We start from the raw sequence: 23,372 nt of genomic DNA on the forward strand, positions 1-23,372 counted from the left end.
GCCTTTCCACCAAAGGGAAAGCCTCGATCCACTAAGGGACCCTTGAGGGTGGTCACCGAACCCGTACAAGCTTGGGCAAACACCCAAGTATCAAGCTTGAGGCAACTCCACAACACGGAGGCTCTCAAGTACAAGGCCTCAAAGGCTACAACACGCCACACCGGCGACAATGCCACAAAGACTCCAACGCGCCACAACCGGCTCCAAAACCACAAAGGCTACCACACTCCACAAAGGCAACAACACCACAAAGGCTACCATGCCACAAAGACGAAAAGGCCACAAAGGCTACAAGGCCACAAAGGCTACAACACCACAAAGTTAACAAGGCCACGAAGGCAACAACACCACTAAGGTCAACAAGCCCTCTACGAGACCGAAACCCCCGAGAGAACCCAAACCAATGCACCTAATGCAATGGCAAAGAACACCACTAAGATGCCCAAGTTCTTCTCTCCCAAATTCCAACAAAGCTACAAAAGCTATTGGGGAAATAAGGGAGGAATAACAAATATGAGGAGGAACACCAAATTACTCCAAGATCTAGATCTAGCAAGATCCCCTCACTTGGAGAGGGATTCAATTGGTGGAGCACTAGGTCTAGATCTCCTCTCTCCTTTCCCCCAAAAAGATGCAAGAAATAGTGGGGGGATCAAGAGGATGGTAAAACTCTTCAAGGTCAACAATGGAGGAGAGAGAGAAGGTTGGAAAAACTAGTTGGGTCGAAGGTGAAAGAGAGGTATATATAGGGGCCCAGAAATATAGCTGTTGGGGCAGAAAAACGGTCAAAAAACGCGCCCGAGCGGTACTACCGCTTGTCGAAGCGGTACTACCGTTCGCGCGCAAAATGTGCAGAAATAAGACATAAAAATGGCCCAAACCGGTAGTACCGCTGCACAGAGCGGTACTACCGCTTGTGCCACAAACACCAAATTAGCAAATCAAATCAGAGAAAGAGAGAGGGGAAAGAGACTGGGCGGCCGACGTATGGTGCAGCGAGCAGCAACAGCAGCATGCGGTATGGAGGCGTGGGCGGGAGCTGCGTGTGTGGGGCCGCGCGGGGCCAGCTTCTCCCGATCGAGGACGGTGGGGGCAGGTCAACGCCCGCAGCGAGCAGCGCTCGAGCCTCGGGAGCCAGCGGGCGAGCTGGAGGGCGGCTTGGCGAGGTGGAGTTGACCCGGGGCGGGAGGCAGCGGCAGCCCACGAGCGGGAGTGCGGGGCAGTGGGGCGCGGTGGTGGGCTGTTGCAGTCAGGCTGCGGCCCAGGCTGGCGGCTGTGAGGAGGTGTGCTGGAGTAAGAAGAAAGGATGGTCCGGTAGTACCGGCCCGATACCGGCCTGGTACCGTATAGGTTACGGTACTACCAGCCTGATACCGGCCTGGTACCGCCCGGGTCCAGTAAGAAAAATTGGCAGATCCGGTATTGGGCCGGTACCGCTCGCGGTAGTACCGGCCGGCCAGAGAAACGTTTTTCTTTTCTTTTTCAAATATGAAGCAACTGTAAAATCCATAACTTGAACTAGGAAAGTCGGAATTTAGTGAAACCAATTTTGCTAGAAAGAGGGCCACAAGAGATACCTCTACATAAGGTGAAAACATGGAAAAGAGTGGATGATGATTCTCTCATGGTCATAGAGGCGTAACCTCTCAATATGGTATATCGGGAAAATCATCACCCTCGCACGTGCAACATGCCATGCATCCGGAATCCGTTTCCGATGAGCTAGATCTTGTCATGAGAATGAACACAAGCTCTAACCCATATCATGGATAAGAACCAAGAACAACCAACAAACACGATGCAATGCATGCAAGGTTTGAGCTCTCTCCTATGATGCGATCCACTATCCTATCGAGCACAAACCTTGTCCTTGTGCGTTCCACTCGAGTCGGTAAGCTCCGCCTTCACCCTCTTCAACCTTATACATGCCACCATCTTCTTCCAACATACACGCCACCGTCTCCATCCATCTTGTACGCACGCCACCGTCATCTTCATCCATCTTCTACGCCGTCTTCATCTTCTACACCGTCTTCATCTCTCTTCGACACCGTCTTCATCCGTCTTCTTCATTGTGCTCGATCTTCTCCATCTTGCAACCTTGAGACCAACACATGGCTATGGACACGACCTAAGATAGATTTCCAATACAACCGTTAGTCCGTAGGGATTGTCATCAATTACCAAAACCACACATGGGGACTCCATGTTCTTTCACCATTGAGTGGTCACCGCATGCTAAGCCTTTTCGTTAGCCTGCCGTCCAAGGTCTCAGTTCCTTGCCAACCTGTTAGTTGGGCTGCAACCTGGTTGGAGTTTCCAAGGATCGGACGAGGAACAACAACTACTCGGGCTTTCGCAGGTGTGAGACACTCGGCGGCGATCAAAAAACTGAAGTCGATGTTCGTCACGAAGTCAAGAGATCCCACACGGTACGCTTGTCAGGCTCTGCCGACACAACTCTCTTCAAGGTTGGTTGACCGGATTTGGAACTCCTCCGCTGCTATGAGCCCGATATTGTTGGTGAATCCGGATCGCACCAAAAGAAAAAAATCACCAGATACAACCGATCTGATTCACGTCTTCAATCTTTTTGATGATGTTGATGATGAATTTATCAGATCCCGCATGGACGACAAAAATCAGTCGTTGTGATCCCCACAAACGGCGCCAATGATGAGGTTGTATCCTCGGCAATGTCCAAGGTTATGGACTTAGCTTTTAGAGAAAGGCGGTAACTAGAGACTTCGGGAGTGAGATGGTACATGACGTACCTAGGTTCACGTCCCCACGGTGGAGGATCGTTACGTCATGCTAGCAATCCGGTATAATCATTGTTGTGTATAGAGTGCCACCACAAGCGGAGTTGTATCTAGTCTAATATTGTGCCTATCATAATCTTGCCTAATAGGTGCCGCTCTTTGTCTTTATATATGCAATCAAGTTAGGGTTCACAAGAGTCCTAATATATTACATATTTAAGTTTCTTTCTCCGAGCTTTCTTTTATTGATGTGTCGGGTTATTGGGTTTGACTACTTGTTGGATTATATTTCTCATGGGCCTTCAACTAAAGCGCACCAGGTATGACAATGATGGGTACCCGAAATGGTAATACCCATAACATGGAACGTTTGAGCACCACTAGGGTCGATACTTCTATAGCCTAAAATGACCACACCTGCTCGAGGATTGGGAGCCCAGGGGAGCCACCGCCAAAAAATGCAACTCAATAATATGAGCACATATCCATTGCCAATCAGATGTTTGGACCTCAAGAACACGGAAATATTTTTTTGCTACTGAAAGAACCAACAAATGATTAATGGCAAAAATACGAGCACACTTTACACATCTATATATTCATAACATGTAAAATAGATAAACATATACTCAAGATTTTGGAGTATTATATAAGTCTATGTCAAGATTTTGGTAGAGACATACGCACTAGTAGTCTAGTGTTATCTACCAAGATATTGAAGACACGAAAATATGAAAGTGCACGATAACACTTATAATAATATATATAGAAAACAAATCTAGGTGTTAGCTAAAGCAAATTATCAATCCAATAAAGAATATGATCTTTATTCCTTTTTTGTGGAGAATTTCGTTCCTTTTCTTATCTTTAAGGGAGACTAAATTTAACAAAAACATATTAACAATGTTAGAAATTAAAATAAAATACATACAAAGATTATGATGTGAAATCATTCTGATTTAATGTAAATGCATTTTACATGCAACATTTAACATTCCATATAAGTATTTTGTATCATTGGTTTACTTTACTATTAATTATGCTAAGAAAAAGAAAATTATGGAATGTACATTTGAATTGAAGGAATAAGCTACATACAAGTAAAACAAATTAGTATAAATAAGTGAATATTTATTTCAAACATAGCTTGCATCTGTTGGACCACCTTTTTATTACCTATTCCTTGGGAACGTTAAGATTTCGCAGTCGGTGATGAAGATACGGGTGTGGACCAGCTGAAACCGGGCGGCAGTCCACCCTTCCAAAAGTGCAACTACGCATAGTCTGCAGCAAGGAGAAGAGAACATGCACCCAGTGAGCAATGCCCAATTTAATAGTTGTAGGTTGTTGTCCGGTGTTCCTCTGCCCAGTGAGCTATTATTTCAACCTCGTGGCTTGGTTCATGGCATGATTTTTCATTTTTTCCTTCCTTGTCATTGGGGTTAGCTCATCCTCTTGTATTACAAATAAAACTACAAGTCGTTATTAGTATGCCAATTCCATAGAAAATTAATATATCGGCATATCGCTGCTTGGCATCGGTGGATCTTTACCCAAAAAAATTCTCTCTTGCTTGGTATGTAAATTTCCGTGTAAATAAAAAAATTAAGTGCATTTTAAGAAAACCATCTCTTAATGTTATGAATGAAATAACAACAAAATTAGGGGGGGTCTGTAAAACTATGAAAAAATCTGTTGGGGAAAAATTTGCTCCAAAATCTCCGCGCGATGCAAAATAAAAGTTGGGAGGCTAAAATCTAGGTAGGCCCCGGCAACTTTGATTTATTTTAATTTTTGTTTGCAAAAATTCCTCACAGCCACTAGATTGTGCTACTCCTAGGAGCGTCGCGACATTCGCCCCCTATATCTGTCCGGTGTGAAGACTTGATTTGGGGCCAAAAATTTTTCAGCCCCCTCTTTGGTTTTGGTCACGCTCCGCCACTGCCCAAGGACCCCACTGATCTCATCCTAGCTCGCTCGCAGGCGTGTGCTGCACCTACTCCCACGCGGCCGCCTGTTGTGTTGGTGGATCTGCTTCCACAACAACCACGAGACGACCTCACATGGCGAGGAACCTGCCTTTAGCGTCGCACCACGAATCCAGCATCTTAACTGGATCAGAAAATGTGTATCAACTTAACATATATGGAGAAAGTGTGTATCATCTTAACATATATGGAGATTGTGCAGACAAAACTATATTTGTAAAGCAAAGATCAATCACACATAGTCAAATCCAATATCGAAGGAGTTCAGACAATTTTCTAAGGAGTTCGGATTATTTCCTTGACTTAATTTGGGGACTGAAGGTTCTGCAGAAGAAGATAAATACAATACCAAAGATTAGGAGACTTCCGATGGTCTGTAGATTTAGCAATCAGCAAATTTTACATGTGGGCGGATGGTAGGGAAAGAGGGGAGGTGAATGATTTTCTACTTGCTGATCTGTTCAAAGTTCAGATATACAAACAATTTTGATTTAAATGATTGTGTGGATGGAAATAGTTCTGCTTGAGCCCTTTGCCTCTTAGGTATCGATCGAAGTCCACAAAATTCGTAATGAAACAGATAAACTGTAGTTATTTTCTTTGCCTCTTAGGTATAGATTGATGTCCACTGAATGAAGAATTTCAGTTTAGTTTATGAAGAAGTTTCAGTCGAGTCGAGTGATGGCTATGTGCATCGAGTGATGCAGAGTCCGGGGCTATGTTCGCATATCTAAAAAAGTTGAGTCGAGTGATCAGCGAAGATCACTCTTACTATGCTCCTTTCTTCATTCAGTCGAGGGATTCTTTATATTTGTGGTGCAAACAATGCTCCTTTTTGGGCGAGCTAACATGGTAACTACAATTATCAAGATATAGCACCTGCAGATAGGCAGAGTACAAGCTCAATGTCATGGTGGCGGTGCAACCATTCCGGGAACAAGGTATGTAAGCTTTTTTTTCTCTCTCTCTCTCTTCCACAGCAACGCACTGGCATATGGGCTAGTTATTTCCCAAGAATGAAGTGTTGTGTATAGTATCAGATCTCCAATGGAACTTGAAAGGAAAATTTAACAAGCTTCTTGAAAACAGAAAACCACTAGAGCACTGTGGCACGAAGAACAGACCACGTGTATCTCTAGTGGGGCACATTCTTCCATTATCACAAAACATAATCTCTAATAGAACGCATGCCCATTAGCATGTTTTAGCAGTTCAACTTACTTACAACAGAACGTTCACAGACATGATATAATGTTGTCGTAGTTCATTGCAGAGGAACATGGGGCAATGGTCGGAGCAATGGCTAAAGACTGGGAGTGCCTAAGTAGAGCGCTAATGGAGCATTGCACACTGTGGGGGTGTACCCAAACGTGCTTCCATAATATTGTTCGCTCGGCCTCGGCGGACCTGCTGCTATTGGGAGCTGCCGGTGATGACAAGCCGGAACGAACGACGCTCGACCATTGTAGCTGTAGAGAGGCGAGTGACCCTTGCTCACCTCAAACAGCACCTGCCTTGGGCCAAGTTCTAGGCTCCTTTTCATGCTGCGAAGGTACACGCCGTCGCCGGCGTCGCCGCTCAGCAACACGCACCCCCCAGGGAAGCAGCCGGCACCTCCGTCTTCAGCTTCACGAAACCACACGTCCCACACTCCCACTCGCATTATCGGCCATAGGTCATCATGCAAGGCGTCGAGTCCACGAGCCTGCAGAACTGTGCCGTCTCCAGCGTCGGAGCATCCAGACGCATGCGCACGGCCGACTCCACCGTGATCTTCTCCGTCGCCAGATCGAAGCGCCGGAGCTTGTCGTCTCGGCCGCGCACCCCATGGCCACTCGTGGGCCAGTACACAGCCCCGTCAACGCACGAAGGGTCGCCGTATGCCTCTCCGTATACCTCGTGGGCCACGTGCACCCTCGTCCAGCCCTTGCCCGTCCCCACCGTGTACACGTGCAGTTCTTCGTCGTCAACGGACTCTCCCTCTCGCGGGACGGTGTCTTCGAGGTAGTCATGGTGCACGATCTTGTATTGCCTGGACGTAGCGTCGAAGCCGAAGGAGTACGCCGCAGAGTTGACGGTCCACCTTAGCCCCGACGCCTCCGGCGGCCTCGGCACCGTGAGCGACTCGCCGGTGAACGGCTCTACGATTCTGATGGAGCCCTTGACGAATTCCAGGAAGCAGAGCAGGCCGTTGCAAGAGCCTATCAAGTGATCCCGCTTGCCGACCGCGAGCTCCACCGTGAGCCGCCAGTGTTCGTCGAAGAGGAAGCCCCTGCCGCTGCGCGGGTCTTTGCGGCTTGCGTAGACGGATCCGGGAAAGAAGACGATGGTGTGGGTCGGGGGCAACGGCAACCGTGGTTTGTGGACCATGTGTGCGTGGATGAATGTCGGGTCGGAGATGATGCCCCTCCATTGTTTGCAGACGCGACGGAGGCGCCGGAGGTCGCTCCCTTGGAGGCGGACCAGGATGCTGCCCAGGACGTCTTGCGGCAAAAACGCGCCATTGCTCATGGAGTCCTTCTCATGCGGATCCATCGAGTTTCGCATCAACCTCTGATGTCGAAGTAAATTACCTAGCTGTGAAATTCACTGTGGGGGAGTAGCATATATATGGTGTTTGATATAGTGTTTGAATTGGGTGCGGCTTCCGTGTCACGTCCGTCTAACAACTCACGTGTTACTGTGTTAGCTAAGAGGATGTCTAACAGACCCCTTAAAACGTGCAAACCCTATAATAACCGCCAGAATACGGGTTTCGGCTCTACCCGGCCGTCTAACAGACCCCGTAAAAACGGCTTCCGCTTCGATTTTTGCTGTTTTCGATTACGGGACGGGTCTTCGCCCCCTACTTGTGCGGGGTGGGAGCGGGGATAGAGGGCCAAACCAGTATCCCAATTCCGAAACCGCGCGCGGACATTTCAGTTCCCCCACCCGTTTTCCCCCGCGCGCCGCCGCTGGAATCCGTCAGATCCGCGCCCCTCCGCCGCCCGCCGAGCCGCGCCGAGCTGCATCGACGCCCGCCGCACCTCCGCCGCACCACCGCCGAAGATCCGCTTCCCTCCGCGCGCGCCACCGCCCTCCCGCCGCGGTCTTCTCCGCCGTTTTCGCCGGTGAGTATTCCGCCGCGTTCTTCTTCGTTCTCGCCGGTAGAATGGTCGTGTTTGGGGCTGATGTATGCTACACCGTGGTAGATGGCTTCAGAGGATGTGCATATGGCGGATTTGGACGCGACGTCGACCGATTGGTCCTCGTCGGATTTCGACGATTCGGACATCGACGAGTTGCTCAACGACGACGAGACGGAGATGATACTGCCCCTGTTCGGCATGAAGCACATGGAGGACCGCTCCAAGCTGCTGGATCAGCGGAAAGGATCCGTGATGGGGCGTATGTGCATTCCGCGAAACCGCGCACTCGGCCACGAACAGCTGATGCAAGATTATTTTGCCGAGGTACCGACCTATCCTCCCTGCCTCTTCCGTAGACGGTACCGAATGCGTAGGACTTTGTTCGAGAGAATCATCAAAGATTGCGAGGCAAATTGCGATTATTTCAAGCAAAGAAGAAACGCTGCCCAAGTCATGGGATTTAGCCCATATCAAAAAATATCTGCCGCCATGAGGGTTATTGCATACGGTATACCAGCAGATTATACCGATGAGTACCTTCGCATTGGTGTGCAAACAACCACGGATTGCGTGCGTATGTTTGCCAAGATGGTGATCAAGTTGTATGGAGAGACGTATCTCCGAGCTCCAAATGAGGAAGATACAAAAAGGCTCATGGAGATCAATGAAAAGAGGGGGTGGCCGGGGATACTTGGTAGTTTGGATTGCATGCATTGGACATGGAAAAATTGTCCAAAAGCATGACATGGAATGTATTGTGGCAAAAGCCGTGATGCTACCATTGTTCTTGAAGCTGTGGCCTCTCAAGATTTATGGATTTGGCATGCTTTTTTTGGACTGCCGGGGACACTCAACGACATCAACATCTTGAATAGATCCCCTTTATTTGCAAGACTAGTTAAGGGTGAAGCTCCAACTTGTAACTACAAAGTTATGAACAATGAGTACACCATGGGGTACTACCTCACAGATGGTATTTACCCTAACTATGCAACCCTTGTCAAGTCCATAAAAGAGAAAAAGGACAAGGCTTTGACAAGAAAGGAAGCTTGCTTCACCAAAAATCAAGAAGCATGCCGCAAGGATATTGAGAGAGCTTTTGGTGTCTTGCAAGCAAAGTTTGCAATTGTCCGTGGTCCTGCAAGGTTTTGGGACAAGGAAACTCTTGTTGATATCATGACATGTTGTGTAATTCTTCACAACATGATCATTGAACATGAAAGAGGTTTGAACTTGTCATGTTTCTATGACAATTTTGGCACCCGAGTGCAGCCCGAGAGGAACCCTGATCGGATTGAAGCTTTTCTTGCAGCTCATCGAGGCATTGAAAATGCTGAGACTCATCACCAGCTCACCCAAGATCTGATTGATCACCATTGGCAGTTGCATGGCCAATGAGTTATTACATTCATTTCCCATTGTTGTATACGTGAAACATTCATTTCCTATTTTGTATGTGTGAAACATTTGTTATTTGTTTAATTCTTCCATTAGAATATTTGTTGACATTTACGAAAAACATTATTGTAATAATTATGACGATTATTGTGTGATGTAAAACATTTATTTTATGTGAATGTTGTGTTGGTTCTAATATCCAATTTGTCAAAAAAAACCCTGTTTTGAGGGGTTGAAAACTCGTCCGAGCTAGCAGACCCCGTATCCCCACCCCGTAAAACCTGTTTTACGGGGTGGGGATACGGGTTCTGCTAGCTAGCTCAGACGAGTTTTCGGCCGGCGAAAAGTAAATACAGGACCCTCTACTCACGTTTTAAGGAGCGAAAAAATACGGGGCCTGTTAAACATGCTCTGAGGAAAACGCTCGTCCTAGCCGATGTGACTGTGGGTGAGATTGAGGCCATTAGCGACAGCAAGGTTGCTACGACGACTGGAAAGGGAGACACGGGCTTAGAGCATCTCCAGTCGCGTCCCCCAAACCGTCCCCCAAACCGCGCCGGATTGAGCGTTTGGGGGACGTGTTTCGTTCGTGCCGCGTTTGGGGGACGTCGCTCCCCGCCGCGTCCCCCAAACAAAATTTCGCAAATTTTAAACTTGACTAGATTCGATTAGATTCGTCCAAACTTACATAGATTCGAACGAAATTTGACTAACTTTAAAACTAAACCTAATCTAGAACCACTTGCGGCGGCCGGAGGCGTCGTAGTACTGCTGGAAGTTGTACATCTCGTCGGTGACGACCTCCCTGCTTGACGCGCTCGTCGACGGGCTCGTCGACGGGCTCGTCCTTCACCAAGCCGCTTGGTCCTGCCTCGCCGTCGTCGGTGAGGTCCACCAGCGGCTTGCCGGAGTCGCGGATGGACATGGCGATCGCCGCGTCCAGGTCGCCTCTCCGAGCGTCCTTGTCGTCCATGGACGCCAAGAACGCCGCCCGCAGCCCTGGGCAGTCCTCGGGGTCGTCGCTGCCGGCGATGAGCCGCTGCCGCCGCTCGTACTCCGCCAGCAGCGCCGCCTGCGACGCTTCCTCCGGCTCCTCCTTCACCTCCGGCTTCGGGATGAGGAGGGCGCCGCCGCGCCTCCCTTGCTGCCGCCCGCTGCCGCTACCGCCACGCCTCGTGTTGACGGGCATCGCCGGCTCCTCCTTGACCTCCCGTTTGGGAACGGTATACGGCGCCGACCGGTACGACGACGACGGCGTCGATCGCGCCGGCCCCGAGGAAGAAGAGTGCGAGGAGGACGAGTACGTCGTCCTCCTCGGCTGCCATTGAGGAGACGGCGGCGGCGACGACGGCATCTCCAGCCGCGGAGCGCCGTTGCGGAGGCCGCGGATGACGTTCTCGAGGGTGCGCCCGGAACGCCCTGCAACAGGGCGCGGCCTTCCCCGTTCCAGCCTGTTGGGCCCGCCGATGAGCCCGTCGGTGCTGTGCAGCTCGACGTCGTACTTGGCCTTGAAGTACGTCGTCCACCGGCCGTCGTTGTCCTTGGCCGCCCATGTCGGATCCGCCCGCTCCTCGGCGGTGAGTTGAGCCCGACGGGCCTTGATGGCGTCCCGCCATTGCTGCGTGTCCGGCTTCGGCGGCGGCGGGATGCCAATGCCGTTCACGGCCATCTTCCGGCCCGCCGCTGCTTGGCAGCCGCACGTCCGGCGGGACCGGATACCGGGCGTGGTACGGTGCCCACGCCTCCGCCACGGTGAGGCTGCCGCGGCCGAGCCGCTCGCCGCGGCGATCTTGCGGGAGGACGACATTTTTTGAGCGGCGAGGAGAGGATCCGGGAAGGGGAGGCGGCGGCGACGAGAAGGATTATGATGAGCGGCGATAACCGGAGGGCGTCTTAAAACAGCGGCGGCAGCGGGTGGTTGCACGCAATAACTCCGGCGCGGACGGCCACGCGGCCATGCACGACGAGACGCGTCCCTGCGTCGCCTGGGAAAACAGGGACGCCATTAACGTCGCTTGACCAAAGGTAGGCAACGGGGTTTTAGCCTTCCGTGCCGCTGACGCGTCGGGCCCGCGTCGGTTGGCCTCGCTTTCGTTGTGTCCGGCGTCCCCGGAGCGTCCCCTGTGGGACGGGGACGGGCTCGGGGCGCCGGACACCGTATCGGGGCGCGCCGGACAAAAAAGGGCTTTGGGGCGCGCGGCTGGGAACGTTTTTTTGTCCGGCGCGCCCCAAATCCCTTTGGGGGACGGTTTGGGAGACGCGACTGGAGATGCTCTTACGGGCGCCGACGGTCGGTTTCTTCTCTCGTGTCAGCCGACGCCTTCTCCTCCTCTTCCTTTGCACCCTCCCTCCCCCCCAACCCCAAGCCACGTTTTTTGGGCAAGCATAAACCAAAATGTGCATAATAGCAATTCTAGAAGATCCCGTAAAACGCTGGCCCCTTAAAACTCGTTTACAAGCCGCTGTATGTACTCCCGCGGAACAGATCCCATAAAATGAACCAGTATAACGGAACCGGAAAATAGGGTTTCCGTTTCATCATTTTACACACATCAAATGAATATGATAAAGAAAAAATAGGCTAAATGTTGTAAACATCAAATCAAATAAATTAACAAATAATGAATGGTTCCGAGGAAAAATAAAAAGTTGATCTTACACATAAATAAATAGAAACAAGAGCACATCTTCAATGTTTGCCATGTAGCTGCCGGTCGATTTTGACAAAATTAACCTAAATTTGGAAAGATCACACAAAATAACTTGGTTTTGAAAAGATTTCACAAAATAACCTTTTGCTCGGCTCCGCACAAGATGGAGCCATGCTCAATAGCACAGCTCCGTCCAGGGTGGAGCCAAGATGAGAAGCATGACGCCGTCGCAGGTGGAGCCAAACTCAATAGCACGGCTCCGTCCAGGGTGGAGCCAAGCTCATAAGCACAACGCCGTCTCAGGCGGAGCCAAGCTCAGTAGCACGACTCCGTTCCAGGTGGAGCCAAGCTCAGTAGCACGGCTCCGTCCCAGGTGGAGCCATGGTCCTTAGCCGTTTTCTAACAACAATTAAGAGTGGTTCATGCATCTAGTGAGGACTAAGTTTATTGAGCTCAATAGCGAGGTTTGCATCATCTCGGATCACCATCAAGGGATACTCAAGACAGTTATTTTCTATTTCGTGCTTGTTTATGTGTGCAAAATTGTCACCGGTGGGCGCTTAAACCCCTACTGCGACAGAAAGTCACCCTACAATCTAACCTTGTCAGAAAAAACTTTGAGTCACTGATGCGCGCGAAACTCGTCAGAAGTAAGGCGCTCTGCTGGTAGTACTTATTAGGCGCATGTAAGAAATTTTGTGATGCCTTCAGATACTCGCCGAGTTATTATACTGTTGGTTGGTTAATAAGAGTCTCCCTTAGTTCGTTCTGATTTTCTAGAGAGTCTGGACGTCTTTCGGTTCGAGGTTGTGACCACAACCTGATGCTCGTTGGTACTAGATCGCATCCATGAACCCAAACTATTAAGGAAGCACATTGCAAAGAGAAGTATACTAATATAGCAAGGATAGGGGGTGAGGGCGAAATGGGCCGTCTAGCAGGCCCCGTATTCGGGCCGGCCCGTATCGGCAGAATACGGAGCCCGTCAAACCCACCCCACCGCCCCCTACAAATACAGGGTGAAGGTGCGAGTGGGGGTCCAACCCCTCACTCGCAACCCTAGCTATATTAGTCTATCCTTGCTATATTAGTCTACTTCTCTTTGCAATGTGCTTCCTTAATAGTTTGGGTTCATGGATGCGATCTAGTACCAACAAGCATTAGGTTGTAGTCACAACCTCGAACCGAAAGAAGTCCAGACTCTCTAGAAAATCAAAACGAACTAACGGAGACGCTTATTAACCAACCAACAGTATAATAACTCGGCGAGTGTCTGAAGGCACCACAAAATTTCTTACATGCGCCTGATAAGTACTGCCAGTAGAGCGCCTTACTTCTGACGAGTTTCACGCGTATCAGTGACTCAAAGTCTTTTCTGACAATGTTAGATTGTAGGGTGACTTTCTGTCGCAGTAGGGGTTTAAGCGCCCACCGGTGACAATTTTGCACACATAAACAAGCACGAAATAGAAAATAACTGTCTTGAGTATCCCTTGGTGGTGGTCCGAGATGATGCAAACCTCGCTATTGAGCTCAATAAACTTAGTCCTCACTAGATGCATGAACCACTCTCAATTGTTGTTAGAAAACGGCTAAGGACCATGGCTCCATCTGGGACGGAGCCGTGCTACTGAGCTTGGCTCCACCTGGAATGGAGTCGTGCTACTGAGCTTGGCTCCGCCTGAGACGGCGTTGTGCTTATGAGCTTGGCTCCACCCTAGACGGAGCCGTGCTATTGAGTTTGGCTCCACCTACAACGGCGCCATGCTTCTCATCTTGGCTCCACTTGGGACGGAGCCGTGCTACTGAGCATGGCTCCATCTTGTACGGAGCCGAGCAAAAGGTTATTTTGTGAAATCTTTTCAAAACCAAGTTATTTTGTGTGATCTTTTCAGATTTAGGTTAATTTTGTCAAAATCGACGTAGCTGCCGGTAGTGCTGGATGAGATCAAGATTGAACTGGGCATGCGTGGTTGAGTCTTCAATTTGCCGATGCGTCTCAAGAATTACTTGAATGCAATCGGCGTTCCTTTTTGGTTTCACCAGGCTACCAACATTTTCATAGAAGAACTCTAAGTCTTGCCCTTTCTCATCCTCGATGATCATATTATGAAGAATCACACAATATGTCATGTGTTGTTAAGGTTTTTTTTTGTTCCAAAACTAGGCTGGAACACGAACAATGACAAACCGAGATTGCAAAACACCAAAAGCTCGTTCAATGTCCTTTCATAATGTTTCTTGTGCCTTTAGCTTATTTCTCCATCTTGGGTTTTTGGATGGTATTTTCAAATATTGCCCAAGATGGATAGATGTTGTCGGCAAGGTAGTAGCTCATTGTGTAGTCATGCTCACTGAAGGTATAGTTGCAAGCCGTAGCATCTTCACTAGCTAGTCTAGCAATAATTGTGATCTATACTTGGAGCTCCAGAAGGCCTTGTCACTCTACAGTTAAAGGTCAAAAGCAAAAGAGATCAAGAAAGAATTGCACACTGTTGTTCCAGGCTCTCCTTTGCTTTCAGGTGTTGTGTGTCTAGGGCGGATGATCTGAGATGGGGAAATTGGCTGGGCAAGTGACCGGCCTTGATGTTCGATTGTAGCACTGGTGTTTTTTCTACAGTAGTAGGAGTATTATTTTTTGTTCACTCTTCCCTGCTCCATTGTTATTTCTTTGTATGATATATCCTGCTGGTGCCATATGTCTTCCGTCTATTCTTAATTTTTTTTTCCTTGCTTCGTGCTGCATTGGACGGATTACCGCAAGGTTATCCGTTGTCCAGTGATTTTACACCTCTTTCCAGTTTGTTTGCCTTTTTATTTTTGTCGTCCCCTGTTTTCCTTTTGATTTTCCCATCATGTCATTTGTGCTTTTCTCAGTTTTCTATGAAGATCCTTCCCGTTCCAAAATTTCCGTCTTTTGTTGATGAGCATGGTTCTTCGCCTGGCTGGCCTCCCGTGGGTGAGGTTTTTCCGCCGTATCTCCAACGCCAGGGTTCTTGGACTCCTCTACCGTGAGATTGTTCTTCTCGTCCTGATCGCCGTGCATCTGAGTTCGCTGTTGTTCCTCCGATTCTGTCCGCCAAAGCTGTACTTAACTAGCTGCGGTTTATAACCTGGTTTACCCCCCTGTACTAAACTAGCTCTGGTCTATCTTCTGTTGTACCCTCTGTACTAAACTAGCTTCTGTTGTACTCCATAAGCCGTGTAACTGGATCTCAATTGTGTTAGTAGCATAGATGCATCATTCTTCAGATATTAAAAGTTCAGCGTTCTGGTCCATACAAAACTGCCACTGAACCAGCAGAAAAATAAACATGCCTTAATGCAACAGCAACTCTACCTACTGAAAGAGCAAGGCGGCACAACACGGCTGCTGTTGTTCAATGGACTGCAACCCAGAGCCGGACATGCCCGCTTTTGAACACGAACATGCTACGGGAAGTGCAAATCCTCCAAATATACAACAGGTGTACTCATCCATATGTTGCAGCCAAACCAAATGATCCACCTAAACAAAACCTAGCACGACAACACCCACTCATCCACTTGATCAGGTAATACTTACCTGAAACAGCAAATATAATCTTAAGACATACTATTTAACGGTACAACTACAATACTTTTACAAACACAGATTGCCTCACACGGAGCTTCCTAACTCTCCCATTATCACAAAACGGAATCTCTACACGCATGCCCGTTAGCATGTTTTAGCAGTTCAACCTAGTAGTTATCACAGAACGTTCCTAGACATGATATAATGTTGCCGTAGTTCATTGCAGTGGAACATGGGGCAATGGTCGGAGCAATGGCGGCTAAGGACTAGGCGTGCCCAAGTAGAGTGCTAATGGAGCAGCGGACACTGTGGGGGTGTACCCAAACGTGTTTCCAGAATACTGTTCGCTCGGCCTCTGTGGACCTCCTGCTATTGGGAGCTGCTGGCGACGGTGAGCTGGGACGAACGACACTCGACCATTGTAGCTGTAGGCAGGCGGCTCACCGTTGCTCGCCTCAAAGAGCACTTTCCTCAGGCCAAATTCCAGGCTCCTTTTCATGCTGCGAAGGTACAGTCCCCCGTCAGTCCAGTCGCTCAACAATACACATGCCCCTGGGAAGCAGCCGACACCTCCCTCTTCAGCTTCAGGAAACCACACGTCCCACTCGCAGTGTCGGCCGTAGGTCACCACGCAAGGCGTTGAGTCCACCAGCCTGCAGTAGTCTGCCATCTCTGACCCTGGGGCATCCAGCCGCAAGCGCACGGCCGCCTCCAGTGTGACCTTCTCCGTCGCCAGATCAAAGCGCACGAGCTTCTCGTATGTGCCACGCTTCCCATGACCACTTCTCGTGGGCCAGTACACAGCCCCATCCACACACGAAGGGTCGCCGTATGCCTCTCCGTATACCTTGTGGGCCACGTGCACCCTCGTCCAGCCCTTGCATGTCCCCACCGTGTACACGTGCAGTTCTTCATCATCAACGGACTCTCCCTCTCGTGGGCTGCTGTCTTCGAGGTAGCCATGGTGTACGATCTTGTATCGCCTGGACATAGCATCGAAACCAAAGCAGTAAGCTGCAGGGTTGACTGTCCACCTTGGCCCCGACACATCTGGTGGTTGTGGCACCACGAGCGACTCGCCGGTGAATGGCTCTACAATTTTGATGGAGCCCTGGCCAGATTCCAGGAAGCAGAGCAGGCCGTTGCAAGTGCCTATCAGCTTATCCCACCTGCCAACTGCGAGCTCTGCCGTGAGCTGCCAGTGCTCGTCGAATAGGAAGCCCCTGCCATTCGGTAGATCTTTGGAGCTGCCATAGTCGCATCCCGGAAAGAAGACAATGGTGTGGGTCGGGGGCAGCCGTGGCTTCTGGACCATGTGAGCATGGATGAATTTGGTGTCGGAGATGATGTCCCTCCACTGTTTGCAGACGCGGCGGAGGCGCCGGAGGTCGCTCCCCGGGAGGCGGACCAAGATGCTGGCTAGGACGTCTTGCGGTAAGAACGTGCTGGCGGTTGCCATTACCTTGTTCTTGTTGGAATGGAACCCTTCCGATGTGGACACGTCGCAAATCACATCAACTTCCCATGTAGTAGCATGAACCTAGCTGTGAAATTCATTGTGGAATTGAGAAGAAGTGTCACAGTGTGCTGAATAATAATTTCATGAAAACATATATAAAAACACGACACAAGCTCTGCTGCTTAAAATGAACTCTGCTGTTACTAACATTTATGAGAAATCTACTACACCTCACTCCCCAGGAGGCGGACCAGGATGCTGACAAGGATGTCTTGCAATAACGCGATGGTGGTTGCCATTACCTTGTTCTTGTCGGAACCCTTCCAATGTGGAAGCACCTCAATTCGCATCAACCTCCCATGTAGTAGTATGAACCTAGCTGTGAAATTCATTATCGGATTGAGAAGCAGTGCCATAGCGTGCTGAAAATAATTTCATGAAAACACATTCAAATACGACAGTTCAGCATCATCATATTTTTTTGAACAGTCACGTAATTCCTTTATACAAGCACATCCATTCGAGTATACAAGGCTACAGGCACTAGGATATAAGCTCTGTTGCTTAAAATGAACTCTGTTGTTACAAAGATTTATGAGAAATCTATTAGTTGTCACTGTGAATGTACCAAGAAATGAGATCCTAAAGTTCAGCTGGTCTTAAACACCTCGACTCTAAACAATGAAGAAAGGGCATTATAATATTTGAACACCACAGTATCCTATACCCTCTACCGTATACTCCTACTACAGTTTTACTCTGAGTCTGACCTAACCAGTGCCAATCTATGTAAGCAAGCGATGTGGACTAAAAGAGGCTCGAGTCGTGTTACAGTGCAGTAGCTCTTACCAGAATAGCCACCGGCCGGGGAGGACGGTAACGCCGCCGCCGATGCACGCCCTGCCTCCGCCTCCCTCCTCCTCCGCCGCCTCCCGGTCACCGGCTCGCCCGCGACCTCTGTCGCTAGTTACCACGCCAACCTCGAAATTGATATTCCGACGGCGAGAAGCCTCGGTGATGGGGAAAAGATCCGACCGCTCGGAAGGAGGGAGGCAGGCGGCGGAGGATTCCGGCGGCGCTGGCTCCGATTTGGGGATGGGGACAAGAGCTGGCTGGACGAGCTAGGAGATGGAGTGTCACTCGCGTCGGGCCAAAAGAGGCCAGTGCACGGGTAACTCCGTTGGTGGGCCGTCAAGAGATGGGCCAAAAGAGGCCGATGAGCCCAGACGTCCAAGCTAACCTTTGGGATATTATCTCTTTTCGTTGAAAAAAAAAAGGCTTTCTTTTTCTCCTTGTTAGATTTTGGACACGCGAACCTGAAACTGAAATGGTGTGCCACCAACACACGTGTATGCGTGCTGCAGCATCAAAGAAAATGCCCACTGGCATATTGTAGCTACGGTGGAAACACTCCTACTAATTTCTGTGATCCAAGATTGTAGGTTCAGTGATATATCGATCAACAGTGTTGTTGCAAATTACTGCAGCTTCCATGCCTTCGAATTAGTACTACACAGCAACATACAGTCCTACTGGTTCGTAATGTTAACTAGGAGTAGCAAGGATAGTTCTTGCACTCCTCCCAAAATAATGAAAGATGCTTCTTACAACCCTTCCTCCTGCGAGTAGTGTATGCCTATTCTCCAAATCACTCGTCTCCCTTGCTCATATGAATACAAGTAGTGTAGCCTATGGACGTACACCTTCAAAAAAATCACTCGGTTCCGCGGCAGCTTCACACCTTTCATGATCCTCCTCCGAATATACAGGCACACAGGGAAATATTCAGCTTAACACAGTCACAGAGGGACTCCGAGCCTGTTAGAATAAATGACAAGATAAACACACGATCTCTCGATATCTCTAGAAGGGGCATTTACATATTGACCTATCGAATGGATCAGCCATCGACATATCATGTATGTGCTTCGAATGGATACTATACGCTCTCTCAAAATGAAATCGAGCATCTCTAGAAGCTCTGTTATCCAGCTCTAGCCGCCTGCGCTGATCAGCAATCCCTTCCTTGTTGCCACTAGCCCACTACCATAGGCACCAAATCTCATTACCTTTTTTTTTCGAAATGGGAGCATCGCCCCAGCCTCTGCATCAAATGATGCACACTGCTTTTACTTTATTAAAAAGTGCAAGTATAATGTAGCCAAAGTTTACAATCATGGATCAGCTAAGGTCGATACATGAATCAACCACAGAAACATCAGGCGCATATAGAAGCTATCCATTTAATATTCTACTAATATGACGCCATCCAGTAGCCTGGAAAAAGAAGTCCTCGAGCAACCGTCGCGCCGCAGCCGGTTGCATCCGATGAACCATATCCTCCCGCTGATCCTCCGGGAGTAAGAGAGCCCATAGTTGAATCCAGTGCGCAGCTCGACGAATAACCTGCAAAAAATTGGTAGACTTCTGCTTGTTAAAGACCATATCATTTCAACATGTCCAAATGGACCAGCACAAAGCTGAGATACCAATTCTTATCCTAGCCTTATCATGCTTGCTCACACCATTTAACCATTTGCCAAACATGTTAGTAATATTTGAAGGGGCTAGAATATTATATGCAAAATAAATCATACGCCATACAATCTTTGCAAAAGGACAAGCAAGAAACAGATGCTCAACGGTTTCATTGGAATCACAGAAACAACATTTTTGACAACCATTCCAATTCCGTTTTGCCAAATTATCTTTAGTTAACAAGACTTTATTATGCAAGAACCACATAAAAAATTTAATTTTCAAAGGAATTTTAATCTTCCAAAGATATTTACGAAGAAATCTAGTATGTCCATTCATCAAATCAAGATACATAGATTTAACCGTAAAAAGACCAGAATCGGTTAGTCTCCATATGAATCTATCCGATTCATGTGATAAATTAACTGTAATTAGGCGTTAGCATAGATGTAACCATTTATTCCATTTGTGATCATTCAAACCCCTCCTAAAACATATATTAAGAGGAATCTGAGCAAAGACAGTCGAAACCAACACATTCTTATGTTGAACAATATGGTACAGAGATGGGTACTGTTGTGCCAGGGGCATACTGCCAAGCCAAATATCCTCCCAAAACCGCACCGTTGAACCGTTGCCCACTTTGAAAGAACCTCTAGCAAAAAAAATCTTGTTTTACCCGCATAAGACCTTTCCAAAAGTGAGAATCCGTAGGTTTAACATCGACCTGAGCTAGCGTTTTATTCTTAAGGTACTTATTGTGTAGTAATTGTTGCCACACACCATCCTCCGTAAGTAGTTTAAACAACCATTTGCTGAGTAAACACTTATTCTTTAGCTCAAGAACCTCAATACCCAACCCCCGATCTTTTGGACGACATAATATATTCCACTTTGATAAACGGTACTTCTTTTTATTCTCCTCCGATTGCCAAAAGAAATTGGATCGAAAATAATCAAGTCTCTTCCTAACCCCTTTTGGAATTTCTAGAAAGAAAGCATAAACATCGGCAAACTTGTGAGAACTGAATTAATAAGGACAAGCCTATCACCATATGAGAGTAATTTACTTCGCCAACATCCAAGTTTAGAAATAAATCTACTCTCAATGGGATTCCATTCCGCATTTCGAAGGGTCCTATAATGGACAGGTATCCCAAGGTACCTAATCGGCAACACACCCGACTCGCACCCCATGATTTGCATATATTGTTGCTCCATATCTTTTGCTTTGCCAAAAAAGAAAAGTTCACTCTTATGAAAGTTTATCTTTAGCCCCGATAATTGCTCAAAAATACAGAGAATCAATTTCATATTAACCGCCTTTGCCACATCATGTTCCATAAACAATATAGTGTCATCGGCGTACTGTAAAATTGATATGCCCCCATCCACCAAATGAGGGAGGAGACAACCAACTTCCCCTTCTTCTTTAGCACGGTTAATCATGATAGCCAACATATCTGCAATAATATTAAACAAGATTGGGGATAAAGGGTCACCTTGCCTTAATCCTTTTTTAGTTTGGAAATTGTGGCCAATGTCATCATTAACCCGAATTCCCACACTACCCCCTTGTACAAATTGCTTAATACCATCACACCATAAATGGTTGGAACCTTTCATACGCAACATTTGCTGCAAAAAAGACCACTTGACCTTATCGTATGCCTTTTCAAAATCAATTTTGAACAGCACACCGTCAAGCTTCCTCCTATGCATCTCATGAATAGTCTCATGAAGTATGACTACGCCCTAGAGAATATGTCGTCCCGGCATAAAAGCCGTTTTAGTGGGTCTAACCACCTTCTGGGCCACGCCAGAGATGCGATTAGTTGCCACTTTAGTAAAAATCTTGAAACTAACGTTCAGTAGACAGATAGGTCTATATTGTTAGATTTGGACCGCATTTTCCTTTTTAGGGAGTAGGGTAATAACTCCAAAATTCAATTTATATAACGGGAGTGTCCCACTCTGAAAACATGCGAACAATGCCATTAAATCAACTTTAATGACTTCCCAAAAATGTTGATAAAACTCATCCGGGAAACCATCAGGCCCTGCAGCTTTATTATGCTCCATTTGAGCAATGGCTTCATGCACTTCCTCCACAGAGAAATCGGCCACCAACAAATTATTCTCCTCCGTAGATAACTGAGGGATGTCTTGGGTTTGGTCCTCCATCATGGAGAAGTTGTTCCTCACAGGAGCACCAAATAATTTTTTATAATATTCAGTAATATATACTTTAAGATTTTGTTCGCCTACAATAGTACCTTCCTCTTGTTCGAGCTGAAAGATTTCTTTTTCCGATGCTTTCCATTAGCAATAAGATGAAAATATTTTGTGTTATTTCCACCTTCCTGGATATACTTAACCTTAGCTCTCTGAGCCCACTTGGTCTCTTCATCACGTCCAAGTTTATTTAAATTTTCATTGGCCAATTTAAGATCATTCCTCTCAAGTGAGGATAGAGGGGTAGTTTCAGCCTTAGGTTCGTGATCCTAGGTTTGAATTAGAAATAGGAAGACCTAGGAAGGAAAACCTATTTTTTTATTGAATCTTATTTTAAACGATATACGCCGTTTGATATTCCAGTACTCTTATCTAATATCCATATTCTAAAAATATTTTCCCATACTTTAGACGGCCTATCTCATGAAAACCATCAAAGAAGTACAAATGATGACCATGTGCTCAAGTGTGAGACTAATGCTTTGTATGTTATTCTTCGTCTCAATATGATGCATTGCATCAAAGTCCAACGAAGGACAACATATATAGGAGGTAAAGTATCATCAAAGTAAATTTTCTCCTCCATGCTTGGGGTACTAAAAATATCATGCTCATCAAACCCAGCTTCCTGATACGTCCAATTTGCATCACTATTTTATATCATAATTTGCTGTTATTCATTGATATATTTCATATTTGGAGATAATACTTATGTTATTTCATCTATTTTGCATGTTTCATGATTATTGGAGGATTGCGCACCGGAGCCGGGATTACTGCTGGAAAAAGCACCGTCGGAATGCAATATTTCGGAAGATCAACAGTTGACGGAAATTATACGAAAATTCCTATTTTTCCGGATGACGAAGGGAGCCGGAGAGGGGGGCCGAGGGAGGCCGCCATGGGCCCCCTCACGGGCCGGCGCGGGCCCCGCCACGGCCGCGCCGCCTCGTGAGGAGGGGGCCCACGGCCCCTCTCGCCTCCTTTTCTTCGCGCACGCCTTCGTCCCGAAAACCTAAGCCGGAGGGGTACGTCGAACGAGGCCACGGCCGCCTGCGTGGGCGGAGAACACCGAGAGAGAAAGAGCTCTCCGGCGGGCGAGAATCCGCCGGGGAAATTCCTCCCGGAGGGGAAATCGACGCCATCGTCACCGTCATCGAGCTGGACATCATCTCCATCACCATCACCATCATCTTCATCATCATCACCGCCGTCTCCACCGCTGCACTTCGTCACCGCTGTAGCAATTTGGGTTTGATCTTGATTGTTGTATAGGGGAAACTCTCCCGGTGTTGATTTCTACTTGTTATTGATGCTATTGAGTGGAACCGTTGAACCAAGGTTTATGTTCAGATTGTTATTCATTATCATATCACCTCTGATCATGTTCCATATGATGTCTCGTGAGTAGTTCGTTTAGTTCTTGAGGACATGGGTGAAGTCTAAATGTTAGTAGTGAAGTATGGTTGAGTAATATTCAATGTTATGATATTTAAGTTGTGGTGTTATTCTTCTAGTGGTGTCGTGTGAACGTCGACTACACGACACTTCACCTTTATGGGCCTAGGGGAATGCATCTTGTACTCGTTTGCCAATTGCGGGGTTGCCGGAGTGACGAAACCTGAGCCCCCGTTGGTATATCGATGCGGGAGGGATCGCGAGGATCTCGAGTTTAAGGCTGTGGTTAGATTTATCTTAATTACTTTCTTGTAGTTGC

The 23,372-nt window shown here is 47.8% G+C and overlaps 1 protein-coding gene across 1 annotated transcript; it reads right to left on the reverse strand.

Moving 5' to 3' along the window:
- Positions 1-15,363: 15,363 nt before the first annotated feature.
- On the reverse strand, positions 15,364-18,069 carry LOC124653789 (F-box protein At3g07870-like). Its single transcript, XM_047192854.1, has 3 exons — positions 17,792-18,069; positions 17,245-17,321; positions 15,364-17,027 (listed from the first exon to the last, which is right to left on the reverse strand). Exon 3 carries the CDS (start codon positions 16,940-16,942, stop codon positions 15,743-15,745), a length of 1,200 nt encoding a protein of 399 aa, XP_047048810.1. The 5' UTR covers positions 16,943-17,027; positions 17,245-17,321; positions 17,792-18,069; the 3' UTR covers positions 15,364-15,742.
- Positions 18,070-23,372: the final 5,303 nt, after the last annotated feature.

This window comes from Lolium rigidum, chromosome 5 (genome assembly GCF_022539505.1).
Source record: "Lolium rigidum isolate FL_2022 chromosome 5, APGP_CSIRO_Lrig_0.1, whole genome shotgun sequence".
NCBI classification, from domain to species: domain Eukaryota; kingdom Viridiplantae; phylum Streptophyta; class Magnoliopsida; order Poales; family Poaceae; genus Lolium; species Lolium rigidum.